Raw genomic sequence first — 17,463 nt, forward strand, 5'->3', positions numbered from 1 at the left:
GGAATTGTAGTCCCCAAACATCTGGAGGGCTGAATTTGCCTATGCCTGACCTAATGCAACCCTATGCAGGAATAGGCAGCTGTCCCATCCCGGGATCAAACCTGCAACCTCAGCACTCTAGCCATCTGGGCTATCCAGGCTGCTCATATACATCAGGTACTTTTATCATTATTTGTTAGATTTATATACTGCCCTTCATCAAAAGATCTCAGGGCGGGTATGAGGGGGTTTTCTCAGGGTGTGAAGAGGAGGAAGCAAAGCTCTTGGCAAGATTCACTTCTCTGCATGTGGCTTGAAAATTTAAATATAATGGAGATACACAACTTTGTGCTTTATTATATTATCTCTCTTTTTTATTCTCTTTTTTTCTCCTGTCTTTTTTTCCTCATTCCCTCATTTATTTTTCTTCTTCTGTAATTTTAATTTTAATTTTATTTAGTTTGGGTTTTTATTGTATCGCATGTTGAAAACTCTTAATGAAACTGATTAACAGAAAGATCTCAGGGCAGTTCACGAGATAAAAAAATACAAGATAAAAGCACGAACAGTTAAAACAGAAACAACAAAACAATAACCCACCCAAACACATTTAAAATGCTGTAGTAGAATATTAATCGGCCAACGGTTGTACTCTCATATTCTGAATCAGAAAACACTTTTCTTTCATTCTTTCCCTGGTTTATTATGTTCATATCGCAACCTTCCTCCCAAAGGGGCCCAAGGTGGCAAACAACAAGTAATAATACATCTTAAAACGCATTTTTAAGTTCCAATACAGACGCAGCCGATCTCCGAAGACATGTTGAGAAAAAAGGAAGGTCTTTGGGAGCGGATTGTCTGCCTGTGGATCCCGGCTTGAGCAGGTTCCCTGGATCCCTTTTACTCCCCGCCTGCCCCTTCAGAGAAGCGCGTTGCACGAAGCTCCAAGGGGCTTACTTCTGAGTAATCCTGCACAGGGCCTGCGCCGTGACCATCTCCGCCCCGGACAGTCCCGCTTCCTGCAGACCAGGCTCCGCTTCGCAATACTGAGTCTCACCGCGGTTCTCCTACCTCGCAGGGCTGTTGGGAGGGTAAAATCGAGGCAGCGGCGGCGGCGGGAGCCACGTTCGCGAAAAGGAAACGGATCTTTGCCGCGTCGCTACTTCCCCTTTAAACGCCGCCCGCGGCCAGAGCAAACTCCTCTGTTTCTCTTTCTGCCTCCCTCCCTCTCTCTCCCCGCCCTCCTTCCCTCCCTCCCGCCCGCCTTCTCTCGCCCAGCCCCGCCGCCCGAGCGAATCGCAACTTTCTTCGCCCCGGCGCGGCGTCGGATCCCCGCGCTCTCCCGCCAACGGGGCTTCCCCTCCTCTGCTCCCCGACGCCCCTCGACGCCCCTCTTTTCTGCCCTCCTTCCCACCCAGCCTTCTCCTTTTGATCTTCGCGGGTCTCGCCGCGCCCCCACTTTCCGCTGCCCCCTCTCCCCAATTTGAGGAGGGCGCCTCCCCCACAACACTTTCCTCTCCGGGCGCCCCCTCCAACCTATGACCGGCTAAACACCTGGCGGCTACTTTCTCCCCGCTTATCCCATCTCCTCCGGGGGTTTCGCCCCCCATCCCTATTTGCGCCCCCTCTATTCCCTCCTCGCAGCCCCCGGAGTTTGCCCGCCCCTTCCAGCCCCCCAACTTTTGCCCCCTCGACCGGCGTTGCTGCTGCTGCTGCTGCTGCTGCTGCTGCCGCTTGTCCCTCCGCGCCGCGCCCGGCCCCGCTGCCCTCCTCCTCCGGGACTGATGAAGGCGGCCGGCGGCTCCGAGGGGGCGGACGGCGACGGGGCGGACGGCGAGCGGGAGCCGTTGAACCCCGAGGCCTCGGAGACGCTGGGCGTCTCGGCCACGTACCGCGAGTTCGTCCGTCGGAGCTACCTGGAGCTCATGAGCGCCAACCAGCACTCGCTGCATGCGCTCAACTGGCGCCGCCTCTACCTCAGCCGGGCCAAGCTCAAGGCGTCCAGCCGCACCTCGGCGCTGCTCTCCGGCTTCGCCATGGTAAGGAGAGACCCCACGGTTTGGGAAGGATGGAGCCCGACCGGGGGGTTCCCGCCCAGCCTCCGCCAGGCCCTCCTTCTACACACACGAGGTTTTGGTCTCGCAGCGCCCGTCCCGTCCAGGGCTGGTGGGAGCCGCAGTCCAGAGCGCATGGAGGGCGCCAGGTTAGCTAAGGCTGCACTGACATTCCTTGGCGCGGGTTGGACTAGATGACCCTGGGGGTTCCCTTCCAACTCTACACTGATGTGATTCTAACCCCAAACTTGGCTGTGTTTTAGACTATGACTCCCACCATCCCTAGTCAGCAGGATCTGTGGTCAGGGATGATGGGAATTGTAATCCCCAAACAGCTGGATACCCAGGTTTGGGAAACTGCTGTAACTGTGCTTCCCCACTCCACCCCACTCCAGCCAAGAAATAACCCAGACCTGCTGATCTCCTGGCCATACAATGCTTCCTAACTGGGTGCATCCCTCACATTGCCCAGAGAACATAGAAGCAACAGCTCTTGTTCCAGGGATGTAACCACTAGGCACTGTGCTCACTTTCTAAAGAACTTAGGGCCCTGCTTCCTTTTCACACCCTGCTAAGCCTGTTTACGGTTTTCTCCTCCAAGGAGAACCTGGACATCTCACTGCACTAACCACTGGCCATTGCTTCCCTTGTCCCAGATAATCCTAGTACACTAACTATTGCAGACTTTGATCTCCTGTCTGACTCCCGGCTTGTGGTTCAAGGAGTGAGGTGCTTCCCAGAGTTATGAAAAGAACCCAGGAGTTTTGACCAAAATCTACTCTCTTTGTAAAACAGGATCAGGTCTTTCCAGAGCGGTTCCATGCAGGACACTTGAGGACTGGCATGGAGTTGGTGGGTTGGTTCTCACCTAAGCAGAGAAGTTAGGTGTGGCCCCCCCCCATTATGGCAGATTCCTCTTTCTCTCTCTCATCCTCGCTTATCCTTTCCAAAGTAGGGTGGACAGCTTGAGGTGGTTTCAGCCTAGTGGCCCTTCTGTGCGGCTGTTGCTCAGCTGCAGTGAGCATGTAGGAACAGGGCCCGATCCTTGCAAGAGAAGACAGGTTCCGGAGTGCTGACTTGCCGCTGAGCTAAAAAACTAAGCCACCAGCTGGGGAAGGGATGTTGATTTGGAGAGAGACCTCAAATCCCTCCCGCCTCTTCTCCTTCCAAACAGATCTGCAAACAACCCCAAAGAGTCTTGCAGAATTTTGAAGGCCAGAGCTTTTGTTGTGGCACATGTTTCTGTGGACCAGTAGTTCCTCTAAATATTGGGTTGGTTTTTGTTGGTTTTTTGTTTTGCAAGTGCAAATATGCCATGGATGCAATGATGGCACATTAGCGATGGGTTTAAACTGTAATGCCCACGCTTCTTCCTGCTTCATTCATTGCCATCTGGAGGTGCATTCTGATGCTATAGTACAAAAAATCCACCCCAGAACATTTTTAGAATAAAAAAAAAGAAAATACAGGATTCCATCAGGAAGTTGGGGGACATTTACTGACTCGAAGCAGTATGTCCGTCCTGAAATGCACCCTGAATGTTCGAAGGGGCCCTAAGTGTATCTGATTGTGTCCACAAAATCTTATGCCACAATGAGGCAGTCTTTTGATGTGCTTAAGAATTTGGTGTGAGCTGTAATGTGACTGGAATTCAGATCCTGGGTGTCTTGGAAAGGGATCTGTCTTTCCCACATAGTTTGAAAATACTCTCTGGACTTAGATTTATGTTCCTTGTCATGTGACTTTGCATTTTGGAGCCATCTCAAACCTCCCTCTCTCAGTTCTTTTCCACAACTCTCTTTGCTCATAGGGCCTAACCTCAGAATGCCAGGGATTCTGCCACACATCAGAAGTAGAGAGGGTGTCTGAGCATGCACAGAGAACCCCTCAATCCAAGTTAACCACTAAATTGTGGCTCCCCTGCATTTTATTTGAATGCTTAGAATTGCCACCTTTGACCCCAGCATATTGTGTAAAATAATTCCCGTTACAGTGGTAGCTCGGTTTTCGAATGTCTCCGTTGACGAACATTTCGGAGCTCGAATGGTCTTCTGGAATGGATTATGTTCAAAAACCGAGGTACCACTATACTTTAAAAAAATTTTTTTTTACACATCCCACATTTTCTTCCAAGAGCCTGGGTTAGGATGCAGGGTTTTCCTTCCCAACCCGTTTTATGTTCACAACAACCCTGTGAGGTGGCTTTGATAGAGTGACTGGCTCAGAGTCACCCTGCAGGACTGAGTGGGGAATTGAACCCTGCTCTCCTAAGAAGAGCCCTGCGGCAGGATCAGGCCAGAGGCCCATCTAAATCCAGCTTCCTGTTCACACAGTGGCCAACCAGACATTGCCTGTGTGAAACCCACAAGTAGGAGACATGACTCCAATTCTCAGGCCGGCCCTACGATTAGGCAGAGTAAAGCAGCTGATTTTGGGGTGCTGTGGAAGGTTTCTTGTTACTGTATTTTGCAGCCAAGAAAGAAGAGAACCACTGTGGGCTTTTCTGTCTCCGACGACAAGCCTGACCAGCTGTGTGCCTGAATCTGTGTGTGGGTGCCACCCTACATCAAACTGTCTTGGGCCCATAGCCTGCATGCCAGTCCACATTGCTAGTGCCTCAAAAATTAGATGCAGAGCTGGGTTCAAAACCTGCTCTGCAATTCCTAATGGTCATTATACAGCCCTTGTTGTTTTTATTATTTATAAGCACCTACAGATTGGCTCCAAATGAGCATACACAGTGAATTCAGTGAATTGGAGAGTGGAGTGCTGTGCACTGCATTTTCTCAAAGCATCCTTCTTTGATTTTTTTTAACCTTGCCCCTGCTCCCCTCCCGCCACCATCAGAATAATATATATATATATATATATATATATATATATATGTTTAACTGAGATCAGGATTGCTTAAAAGCTTCTTAAGAGACACACTGAGTGTGTAACAAATGTCTTACTAATTCCAGACAGAACTCCCAGATACGAGAAATGCACAACTGGTTGAAGACAGCCTGGGGATATTTGCTTACAGGCAAATGAGTGCCTTGGCCAATATTTCAGCCTGTTGATTGCCAAAAGCACCTAGAAAAGAGGCAGGCAAGGTTGGTGGGAGAGGGAAATGGGACAGGAAATTAAAATGAAATTATACCGATGGACAACTATTTGGGGGCGGGGGGACATCTCTAAGGAAGATACCCATGTACGGTAATTTGGCGTCTCTGGTTTTAAAATGTGCAAGTTCAGGCTGCTCTTTGCAACCCAAACACTTGCAGACTTTTTTTTTATATACTTTCTGGTGACCCAGAACTCTCGTTTGCTTCCCCTTTTCTCCCTTTCACATGGATTCTCCTGGAATTAAGCATCTCGAATGCGGTTTAAACTTCCACTTTGGGGTGTTTTGTAAGTGGGGCATACGAAAGGACTCAGCCATGTGGAAAGTGAGCAAAACGGCACCAACATTTGGATAGAGTTTAACTTTCTGGTTTTACCAGAAAGAAGGATGCAAAATTGGACAAAATATTGTGTGTGTGTATTTAGTGTTTGTTTGTGTTTAAAAAACAAAAACAGCATGCAGTTTAAAGATCCTCCTTTCATTGATATGCTTCCCTTACGAAAATAATTGTTCCTGGTCAGAAGGGAATTACACTGTGCGTATACTTAGAAGCAATGTGTTTTTAGGTCCCTTAGGGGAAAAAACGCAACAACAACCTTCTTAAACTCCTTTTCCAAAGGAAAGGCACTCTGCACATGCTCATGGACGTGTTGCCTTGAGGTATTTTGCAGGGTGAGAGAAAGGCATTCTACCTAGGACTGGAAGTGCTTTGCTTAAGATGCCGCCATTCTTCAATAGTTGTAAATACAGTCTGTATAGTTGGGGACTCGCAACAAAATGTTGCAGCGTGAAGTGCTTCTGATCCAAAGCCACTTGCACACAGTTAGCATTCTTTATCTGCTTGGCATGGTCAGCCCTCACAGCGTTCACCCTCTCAAGGTCCCCACCCCAACTGACTTTCTTAGAAAGCTGCTGATGTCTGGCTCTTGTGGGTGGGTGGAGAAGCAGTGACACACACAGACTGAAAACAGGATGGTGGTGATATGGGGATGATTACACACACATGCGCTGTATCTGATTGAAGTTTCCGCTCTTAAAACCATGCTGTTGGCATTAGCGGTTCTTGCATGGACCCAGCCTTTAGTTCCGGGCTCCGGACGATTTTCCTCTGCTTTCTTTTCTTCCTGTGATCCCGGGCCGCCCATCCCATCCAGCAGATTCTCTCTTTCTCCCACCTTAGGTAAACTTACTTTCAAGAGCGCCACACCCTATATCCTGTAGGCTCCTGCTTGCAATTCAAAACCCAGCAGCATCTGCAAAAAAAAAGGGGGGGGCGATGAACTAGTTCCTTTTAAATAAATCATCACTAGAACATAAATGCACAAAATGCTTGCATATATATCTGTGCTTGAGGGTGTGTCTTTATTCATTCCTTGTCCTTCCGTTTTGAACCCGGGGTCCCTGTGTGACCATCAGTCCTTTCAACTATCACCAAATACTTCCTCCCCCAGCAGAGTTCCCTATCTCTTGCCTTTTTCAGTTGTTGTTAATAATAATAATAATAATAATAATTTATTTATTTATTTATTTATACATACATACATACATACATACCCCGCCCATCTGGCTGGGTTTCCCCAGTCACTCTGGGCGGCTTCCAACAAAATATTTAAATACAATAGTCCATCAAACATTAAAAGCTTCCCTAAACAAGGCTGCCTTCAGATGCCTTCTAAAAGTCTGGTAGTAGTTGTTCTCTTTGACATCTGGTGGGAGGGTGTTCCACAGGGTGGGTGCCACTACCGAGAAGACCCTCTGCCTGGTTCCCTGTAACTTGGCTTCTCACAGCAAGGGAACTGCCAGAAGGCCCTCAGCGCTGGACCTCAGTGTCTGGGCAGAACGATGGGGGTGGAGACGCTCCTTCAGGTATAAGGCTATTGCACATACGGAGCACATCGTGTGTACTTTCTCCTTTACAACAACCCTGTGAGGTGGCAGGGCAGCATGATGGTAACTGTGTAAATAACCCCACGAAAGTCTGTTGCTTTGGGGGGGGGGGGGAGAAGCCATGGCTGAGGGGCAGAGCCTCTTCCTCTGCATGCAGAACCTCCAGCATCTCCAGGGAGCTTCCTTATGCCGGCCCATCTGCCTCAGTACTGTCTACACTGACTGGCAGCTTCTCTCCAGGGATTCTGGCTGACGTTTTCCCCAGTCCTGTCTGGAGGAGCCAGGGATTGAACCCAGTGCCTCCTTGCATGCTCTACCACTGAGCTGCAGTCCTACTGCTTCGCTATATGGCTGTAATATGACCCCCATATTTCGCCTGAATGAATGGGCATGTCGCACAGATGGCTTGAACGGAGGTAGTTAACAGATGCCCATGGCGAAATTGGCTACATGGATTTTTAACGCAGCCGGATCCTAGGCGTGTCTACTTGGAAATAAAATCCTGAGTCCCATGGGGCTTATTCCCCCATTATCCGTTGCAAGCGTAGATGTGAAGGCTGCTCCCATGTCTCCTCCATCTGTTCCTTCCTATTGTGGTTGCCCTGGCTTGTGGTCCTTTGCCCTGGCCCCAAATTGGCCCGTTTTAAAAGGCGCTTTCTCTACCTGCGTTAAGGTGCCGGACTTTATAAACTGCGGAGTTTTGGACTTTTCTAACCCCCACTTAGGCGCAAAGCTGACCTCCAGATGGTCGTTCCAGGCCCAACCCACCTCGCAGGGTTGTCGCAGGAGTATAGCAGCTGGGGCATGGGGCCTGCGTACCCGAGCTGGCCCAGGTTCCCTTGAAAGGAGGGTGGGCTTGAAAGGGAGAATGCGCAGCGCAGGCCTGGCGCATTTAGATTCCCTGCCTCTTTGGCCAGCCAGGTCCCAAGGCAAGACTGCATTCCGCACGGCGTGATCTCATTTGCTTGTAACCAAAGCAACAGGGGGAGCTTAGTCAGGGAAGGGAGGATCTGAGAAGGGAGACTGGCTGCAAGGCCTATTTCAGGACCAGTTTTTTGGGGTGGGGGAGCTTGTGAAACGCATCGCGAAGAAGGCTCTTCTCTGACAGGAGCGCCATTTGGTTTGGGGGTGGCGGCAGATTGGAAATGGAAGGCTGGTGGCTAAGATGCCTGGGCTTTGAGGTGGAGAAGTCTTGAGTTCGAATCTCGCCTCTGCTTAGGCAAGCTGCCACAGTCCCTCACCACCTGCCCTGTAATATGATTGGCCGGGGGGAGAGCGGGGAAGGTCACTGGCTTACCTTGCAAGGTTGTTGTAAGGATCCCTGTGAGGCCCTCTGAGTGTACCCAGAGCTTCTTCTGTCCCACTTTGTTTATGAACGGGGACTTTCTCCCATAGGGGGCTGAATCGCTAGTTAAAGGTCACCTGCAAATTGTGGGTCACGGCAGAACCCTAGAAAGTCTGTTTTCAAGCCTCGGTCCTGCAGCAGGCGAAATCGTATGGGAGCAGAGTGCCTCTGGGCACATGCAGAGAGGGGTTCTTGTTCAATGGACAAAGCGCAGCCAGTTCCCGCATACTTCCAGGCATGCCTGTGGCCTGCACCTCTCATTTTTCGAAGCAATTTGGGGGGCTTCTAGCCTAGTCTTGCTTGGGAGACGACGTGTGACCCTGGTGAGTGTGCCTTGCACACATACTTTGCCTCAAAGGCGCACAAACACTGGGAAGCTACTTTTGGCTTTGGCTTCCCAGGAACGATGGCAAGGCAAATGTGCATTGGGGGCTCTTTGCTTTTTTGCTTCTGAGTTTCCTAGAGCTTGTGAACAGGGCGGCTGCTGGCAGGAGGCCCTCGCTGGGCTGCAGGAGCCAAGAGTTGAACGCTTGGTCAAAATCCCTCAGTGACCCTGTGTGCCTGACTGAGCCGATATTCTGGGTTTCTCGGCCAGTCGCTCTCAAAAGGGACCTCCCAACGAGGCTCAGAGTGGGTGTGGGGAACTCTGGCCATGAGCTTTGTCATTTGGATCACTCTTAAAGCAGGAAATCCTGGGAGCCAAAGGGCAGCAGGAGTGTGGTGTAGTGGTTAGAGCAGGGAGCTGCGTGAGGGAGCCTCCTTTCCTCCCCTCCAAGCAATGCACAACATTTGCTGCAGATCCAGCCGTAGCTTTCTTCTGGGCCTAGGGCAGGGGTAGCCCATGGAGTTGGACTACAATACCCATCACCCCCCGACTTTGTGCGGATGGGAGTTGGGCGAGGGCCCAATGACATCTGGAGGTTGCCATGTTGGCTATCCCTTAGCCATACCTCTCCTGTCCGTCTTCCTCACTCTGCACGTGGGAGGCACTCTGCATATGCTCAGAGGCACTTGTTAGGGTCCAAGGTTGAGTAGGCTACAGCTGCTGCCACCTAGCCAGCAGTCCTGCCCTCGAAGCTAACAAGCAGCTATCGGGGTTTTCTCAGGTTTGCACAGCTGTTAATATTCAATTATTAAAACATCGTAATGTGTTTCCAGTGGGTGTGGAGAGGCGTTTAGAGAGGGTAGCAAGTGCGGGGGGAAGATTCAAGGACAATCAAAGAAACATTTCAGTGCAGTATAGTATCAATATATATATATATATATATATATATATATATATATATATATATATATATATATATATATATATATATATATATATATATATATTTGCGGGGGGGGGGGATATACAGTCGTACCTTGGATCCCGAACTCCCTGGAACTTGGATGTTTTGGCTCCCAAATGCCGCAAACCGGGAAGTGATTGTTCCAGTTTGTGCATGTTCTTTTGGAAGCCGAACGTCTGATGGGACTTCGATGGCTTCTGATTGGCTGCAGGAGCTTCCTGCAGCAAATCAGAAGCCACGATTTGGTTTTCGAACGTTTTGGAAGTCGAACGGATTTCCGGAATGGATTCTGTTTGACTTTCAAGGTACGACTGTACAACCAGAAACTACCCACGCGCCTCTTCAAGAGCAATTGGCTATTCTTCCACAGTTCTCCGCTGCATATTGCTGTGAACAGGGATTTTCAAGTCTGACAAATATGAAAGATCAGAAAAGAGAAAGGCTTCTTTGTGTTGATGAGGAAACGAGAATGGGAGTCTCATATTAGACCTAATATAAATGAGATTACCTGGCAAAAGCAAGCTCACACCTCTCACTGAGCTTGTATACATACTTAAAGTACCTATGTAAGAGGCTCGTTCATAATTATATTTTGGCAGTGATTCATGTTCTTATGTAGCAGCCTCGTTTCATACTTTATGATCATATTATAAAGTAGTTGTGTTCTCTGTTGAGTCCAAGCACTGCTAGGAGTTGCTTCTTTTTGTTTTCCAATGCCTTTCTTATTAATAAAAAAGCAGGGCAGTGTCAGCCCCTTTTTATTCCGAATGTGGCCCAGAGGGGGGAGGGAATGAGAACCACCGCCGCAGAAATAAAATTCATGCTCTGCACATGCTCTTGAGTCACTGCAGCTTTTGTGGGGCCAGGATGTTTGAGAAGAAAATAGAGAAATAGAGCCTGGTCATTGGAGGGCCAGGCCTTGCAGTAGCAGACTGCAATGGGGGGGCGCGTTTGAACCCTGGCTGTGGGTCCCCCATCCCTTCCCCCCTGACTTTCCAATTCCTCCCATTCATTCCCTGTCACCTCCAGCTGAGTCAGTGGCACGTGCTGCCTCGTAGGGCCCTTGCCAGCCAGCTGTCATCACTCGGTTTAATGTGGCCCACTTTCTGAAAATAAGCCCTCAGCCGCCACCGCCTTCAACGTAACTTGACTCAGGGCTTCGAGGTCGGAGGGGGTTAGTTTGCGGTGACGCAGCAGCCCCTCTTGGGGTTACTTTGGGGAGGTTTTTTAAGGCCACGCTTCAGTTTGTTTGGAGGGGCTCCCCCATATCTGGGGGGGGGCTCCTTAAACCTCTTGCTCCTCCTTTGCTTCCCAGGCTGTGGGAAACTCTCTTGCTGTGGGTTAAATCCTTCCTTCCTCTGCCATTCCCTCCCTCTCTCTTTCCTCTGCCCCCCCAAACCAATCCCCATTCTCTGGGGAAACTGCCAAGGCCCTGGGATCCTAGCCAGAGCTGGAACTGTGAACAAATGGGAATATGGGACACTCTCCCCCCCCCCCCCCGCCATCCCTGCAAAGGGTCCCACTGCCAAGTTGGAGTTTAGCAGGAATGCCGCTTCTAAGGGCAGCTATGATGGGTCTCTGCCTCAGCCGCTGAATTGTGTGTGTGTTGCCGTGGGGAATGGCACCAAAGGCAGATTGTACAGAACCCTCATTTTCCGGTTGTTTTCTGCCTTTCCTCCCAGAAGCTCAAGGCAGTGTAGGTGGCCCTCCTGCAAGCCACTTCTTTGTTTCCTCACAACGCTCCCGTGAGGGAGAGCTGCCAACATGCCTACCCAATGAGCTATGTGGGGATTTGAATTCTGGTCTCCCAGATCCTAGTCCCTAGTTCAGCTGCTACACCACACTGGCTCTCTTTGAAAGCAGCATGAGGGAGCTGCAGAGATATTGGAGGAGCTGTTCCACCCGCTCCCCAGATATCTGTGGGGCAAGCCATATTAGTCCCATATCAAGTCACTGCCCCAAACAGCCACGTTCAGTTAAAAACTAGAGGCACTGATTGTGGGGCCACAACTCCTAGGCCTGTCTTCCCACATTGGGATAATAATGCCGGAATTAGGAGGCTGTGGTTCTGAGAATCACTAAGCTATCTCTTTGGAAGTGCTTTGTACATGCACAGAAACACTATAGCGGCACATATTTTAGCTGTGGTTCTTGCCTCAAGTTGACAAACGACCCTTTATGTCCCTGCCATGACTCTGGCTGTTTCTGGACTGGGCAACCAGTAAGTGTGTGGAAACCGCAGACAGATTGGTAGAAAGCGGAGAGTTTATTTCAGGGGTTAACTGGAAAGCGGGGTGCAGCCTCTGGGTGGGGTGCTTTGCAAATTCCTCTCAGAATGTGACACAGGAGTGGCTGGATTTGCTGCGTGCTTTAGGAGTGCCTGTTCCTCTTCACTCGTGCTCTGTTTTATTTTGGTAACTAAAACCCCTGATAGGAAGACGCTGCAGCTTGGATGCTCCCTCATCCCAAAGAAACTCAGGCTGCCATCCTAAACACAAGACCAAGTCCCTTTGAACTCAGCAGGGCTTAACTTCTGAGCAAACCTGCCGGGTCTTTCTGGGCCTAAGCCAACATGCGGACTGCTGAGCACAGGGGTAGCCAACATGGGGCTCTCAGACTCCCATCAGCCCCAGTTGTGATGACAGCAATGAATTATTATTATTTATTGAATTTATATACCGCCCTATACCTGGAGGTCTCAGTGGGGTTCACAGAAAATATCACAAAATATAAAATCAAAATAACAACAATAACGCACTAACACCCCCCACAAAAGTGCCACATTTTAAAAGGGTATAGGTCAACCAAAGGCCTGGTTAAAAAGGAACGTTTTTGCCTGGTGCCTAAAGGTGTATAATGAAGGTGCCAGGCGAACTCTCCTTGGAAGAGCATTCCACTGACGGGGAGCCACTGCAGAGAAGGCCCGTTCGCGTGTTGCCACCCTCTGGACCACTCAAGTAGGCAGCACACAAAGGAGGGCCTCAGAAGGTGATCTCAGGGTCTGGTTAGGTTCATATGGAAAAATGCGGTCCTTGAAGTATTGCGGTGCTGAGCCACTTCAGGCATTATAGGTCAAAACCAGCACTTTGAATTGGGCCTGGACACTAATTGGTAGCCAGTGCTGTCGGATCAGGATCAGTGTAATATGCTCAAACCGTCTTGCTCCAGTGAGCAACCGGGCCACTGAATTCTGCACTAGTTGAGGTTCCCAAACAGTCTTCAGAGGCAGCCCTACGTAAAACCCTGAGGATAACAGAGCACGGAAAATGGTAGTTAGGCTACCCCTGTCCAGATAGGGGCGTAGCTGGGCCACCTGCCAAAGCGGATGGAAGGCACTCTGGGCCACTGAGGCCACCTGAGCCTCGAGTGACTGCAAAGGCTCTAGGATTACCCCCAAGCTGCAAACCTGCTCCTTCAGAGGAAGTGGGTTTTTTTAAGGTGCCATTTGGCAATTAGCTGATATATCTGAGTTTCTAACACCGCTCTGAGTGTGACTGGCATTGGCTCTAGCCTATTTGGTATCGGATCCTAATTCTGCGTCTTCCTGTGTGTCCTTTCTCCCCCCAGGTCGCCATGGTTGAGGTGCAGCTGGAGGATTACGACTACCCCCGGGAGCTGCTGGTGGCATTCAGCGCCTGCACGACGGTGCTGGTGGCTGTCCACCTCTTCGCCCTCATGGTCAGCACCTGTATCCTGCCCAACATCGAGGCCGTCAGCAATATCCACAACCTCAACTCGGTCAATGAGTCCCCCCACGAGCGCATGCACCGCTACATCGAGCTGGCCTGGGGCTTCTCCACAGCCCTGGGGATCTTTCTCTTCCTCACCGAGGTGGTGCTGATTTGCTGGGTCAAGTTCCTGCCCGTCGGAAGCGCCGCCTCCGCTCGGAAGTGCTGCGTCCCCGCGCCGGCCCCTTCCGGCGGCAACACCACCACCCCGGCCCCGACTTCGGCCTCTCCGGACAACTCCGGGTGGAACGCCGCCATGGCTTCCACCATCATTATGGTCCCGGTGGGCGTGGTCTTCATCATCTTCGCTTTGCATTTCTACCGCTCGCTAGTGGGACACAAAACGGACCGGCACCAGCAGGAGCTGGAGGAACTCAACCAGATCAAATACCAGCTTGATGGAGAAGCCACGGCGCTGCAGGTGGTGTGAAGCTTGTTGGCCTGGCCCACGGCTCCCGGGACGGTTGTTATTTCCAGGAGAGGAGGGACTGCCTTGCAGACGTCCTGATTACCAGCTTGGTTGTGGGGACTGCGAAGTCGCTGGAACTTTATCAAAAGTGGCTGTGACCTCTCCTCTTTCTATTTTTACTTTTATTTTTTGCTTTTTTGGAAGGTGTTCGTTCTGCCTGCAACCTTTATAACAAAATTATTTCGTGTCCCCCGGAAAAAATAAAAAGGAACAGGGTATATGAACACAGAAGGATTTATTGAAATGGAAAAGGAGCCGCAAACTTGAATTCCCTACCCAAATTCCCGCTGCCCGATGGAGTTTCTGGGATGCACTGAAATGTTTACCGAATGTGGCCTTTGAGTAAAGAGATGGCACTTGCCCCCTGGGAGAAGGGTGGCGGCTTTGCTTATTTGGTTGCGGTTTGTTTTCTTGTGGCTTTGTTCGCTCTTGCCGTCCCCCTCAAAACCAGAGAGAGAGAAAGGTGTTACTCAAACGAGCTGGGATTTTAAAAAAATGGGTAGGCGGGTCTGAATGAGTCAACCTGTCTTGCCATTTGTCTTCCTCCTCATAGAGGAATACCTCTATGGCAGGGATGGAGAACCTCTGGCCCTGGGTTCAAGTCCAGGCCTCTCTTTCTGCCCCCCGGGGGGCTCTCTGTAGGCCACTCCCCCTGTTCCCAGGCCACATTCCTCATTGGTCCTGCTTCCCGTCTTCCTTGAGTGTTTTTGCCTGGCTGTAATGTGCCCTTGAAATCGGACGACAATTCTTCCTTTCCTGGGCAGTGAGGGCTTAATGTGAGTGCATGGACAGGCATTGGCCTACTTTGTGAAAGTAGAAATTCACAGTCTGTCCACTTTTGCCCCACGTACCACTACCATGTAGGCCCCAGAAAGTTGGCTAGATGGGAATGCAACTGCAGAAACAGAGAAATTATTTTAGCCCACTAGTTGCTTATATTCCCTATAAGTCCTCTAAACTTAAGCAACCAATCTCTGACTGTTGGCCATGCTGGCTGGCAGTCCTGATAAGAGTTGGGAGCCCAATAACATTGGGACAGTCACACATTTTCCAGCCCTGGCCGGACTGTTGGTTGCCACTGCTAGCCGTCCTGTTGTTTTCCATCAGCACCACCGCAGGCTTTGTGCCTCTGAACTGGCTGGCCAAGGGCTGGACCAGCTCTGGAAGTGGGGGTTGCTAAGCAACGGCAGCATCTTCCCTTCCTCCCAGTGCTGGCAAGAAAGCTAGGTGGGGGATGCAACCTAATGGCAGCAGTGAGGGCTCCTGAGGTAAGAGAAAGGATGTGGGCAGTTTTAGCAGAGTGGTGTGTGTTTTGTGTGCACATGAAAGAGAAACACACACACTCCCCACACATAAATGCACACTCTGTCCCTGGTCCCAGGCAGCAGTTTCTAGAGAAACCTTGTCTTCCCAGATATCGAGCAAGGGAATGTTTTCAAGATGACTCATTCCCTTGGGTGGTGCTGAAGACCGGTTCTTTTTCTCTATAGAAGGACAGTTCATCCTCAGCTGCTGGGCTTGAAGGGAAATGGTATATTTTTGTTGGACAAGGAGGAAGCGGACGACTTGAAGGAATATCTGAAGCTGAACCACCCACAGCTGCTGGTGTTCTTTTTTCCGCTTCTTCTTTTTTGCGGAGGGGGTTCTCCGTTCTGTTCCTACAAAACACCCCTTGCATACAAGCAGACAGATCAGTGCTTTGTGCGTGAACTGTTCATCACGAGACCCCCACAGCAAATTATTTATGTGGCCCCGAATCACAAAGTTATCTAAATCCTTGCGATGGGAGCTTGTGGCCAAGGTGTTGAGCAATCTCCTGTTCCCACCGACATCCTGCTCCACCCAGCCTAGCCTGCGATCTTCAGAGGCCTGCTATTATAATTTGGGGTGGTAGTTAAAACCTGACCTTGGTGACCCCAGTGTCAGGAGCAGGGGGCAAATTTGGCCCAGCTTTGCAACTTTTCCCAGGAGGTTTTGAAAAACTTGGTGGCAGCCACTGAGTTGGCCCACATCTGCCTACATGTGCCTTGAGTTCTCTTTGCTGGATCAGGCTAGAGGTTAGGTCTCCAACGCGGTGCCCTCATACACCCCCTTTGCCCAAGACTTGCCTTTCCCAGTTTTTAAAATGAGGATTTTTTGGGAGGCCTTTTTTGTTGCTATTTGGTTGTGGGGGTGCCTTTTTTCAAATCTGTTTTGTCGTGTGTATGAGGGGAGGTCAGTGTTTTGCCTGTTGTTTCCGTGTGTGTGTGTGTGTGTGTGTGTGTATTTCTGATCACCAGATCAGATTTCTGAGTTTTTATCTGAGAAATGTGTGTGTGTGTGTGTGTGTGTGTGTGTATTTGGCACCCATGACATTTTCTTAACAATCCCAGGCCCAATGAGGTCTGATAACCCTGCACTAGATTAGGACGCAAGTCGTTTTTATAGGCGGGATATTTAAAGCGAGACATCGCCTGATATGCGTTCTTAAAAGCAAACAAGGAAGTAAAGCAGCTGCAAGTTGCTTCTGGTTGAGCTAAGGAACTGCTGTTTCCTCCTCGGATGTTCATCTGCTCAAAATCAGTCTTCCTGCCATCTGCTCCCCTCCCCTCACAATGACTTAAAGAGAGATACAGGGACCTACAGGAAAAGTAGCTTTTGTGAGTGGGGGAGAGTCAAGAGGTTTTGAATGGGCAAAGGAGGACTTTTAAAAACATCCTTTCCTCCTCTCCGTGTTCTCTACTCACCGTTGCAGATGTTTTATTTGCTTAATGAAATGCCTTTTGGGTGCAAGGGTGGGGGCACACATCCCTAGTTAAAAGCTGATTCACATTTCTAGTGAGCCGCTAAAGTTGTGGCTGATGACTTAGCAAAGGAGAAAAGGACTGATGGCAGTCCAGGATGTTGCTGCTCATTTCCTGGCGCACAATGTATGTATTTATTTTACAAGGCTTATACACCGCTTGACTGTAATAAGACCTCAAAGCAGTTTGCGAGAAAGAATAAAACATTATTAGCGAACAGCGGTTAAAAACGACTATTAAAGCATTCAAAAATAATAAGCAATTAACAGGAAGCTAAAAAGCAGATTAAAACACATGCCAATATTACTACATGTCTGGAGAGACTTGCCTAATCAGAAATGCCTAATATTCAGCACAGTAACGAGTGTTAATAATAGGCTATTTGGGGGGACGGACAGACTGTATAAACCCTGGCTGGCCAATAAGGTACCCTCTTTCTTAGACTCCAGCTCCCATCAGCCCCAGCCAACATGCCTAATGGTCAGGAAACGATGGGAATTGGAGTCCCAATAAAAGCTTACTATGAGCCACACCAGTTCAGTAGCTTGTATGCCTCAAGACAGGCATTGCCTTGGCTTTTAAGCATCGTTTTCCCTATAAGGAGCAATTGTTTAATTTGCATACTTAGCCACATGAGGCTGAGGGGGTGGGTTCACACATGGGGACAGAACACGCTGTATGTCTCAGTCTGCACTTGACCATGTATTTCTGTTCTGCGCTCTCCTTGGTGGAGCAAGGGAGACCAATTTCTGGCACTTTTTATTCTGTATATTTTTAAAATGAAAAATAAATCTTTTTTATGGGGAAAAAAAAAGCAAAA

At 49.7% G+C, this 17,463-nt stretch overlaps 1 protein-coding gene across 2 annotated transcripts; it reads left to right on the forward strand.

Annotated features, from left to right (window-relative positions):
* The first annotated feature begins 1,055 nt into the window (after nt 1-1,055).
* On the forward strand, nt 1,056-17,463 carry ORAI3 (ORAI calcium release-activated calcium modulator 3). 2 transcript variants are annotated; one of them, XR_014541322.1, is made up of 3 exons: nt 1,056-2,018; nt 13,231-16,089; nt 16,154-17,463. XR_014541322.1 is itself a non-coding variant. In XM_083584252.1 (2 exons), the coding sequence occupies exons 1-2, from the start codon at nt 1,764-1,766 to the stop codon at nt 13,819-13,821; spliced, it is 846 nt and encodes a 281-aa protein (XP_083440378.1). In that variant the 5' UTR covers nt 1,056-1,763; the 3' UTR covers nt 13,822-17,463. The 2 variants fall into 2 exon arrangements, 1 of the variants encoding a protein (XP_083440378.1); XM_083584252.1 differs by having other exon boundaries at nt 13,231-17,463.

This window comes from Podarcis filfolensis, assembly GCF_964270895.1.
Source record: "Podarcis filfolensis genome assembly, chromosome: 13".
Taxonomy (NCBI): domain Eukaryota; kingdom Metazoa; phylum Chordata; class Lepidosauria; order Squamata; family Lacertidae; genus Podarcis; species Podarcis filfolensis.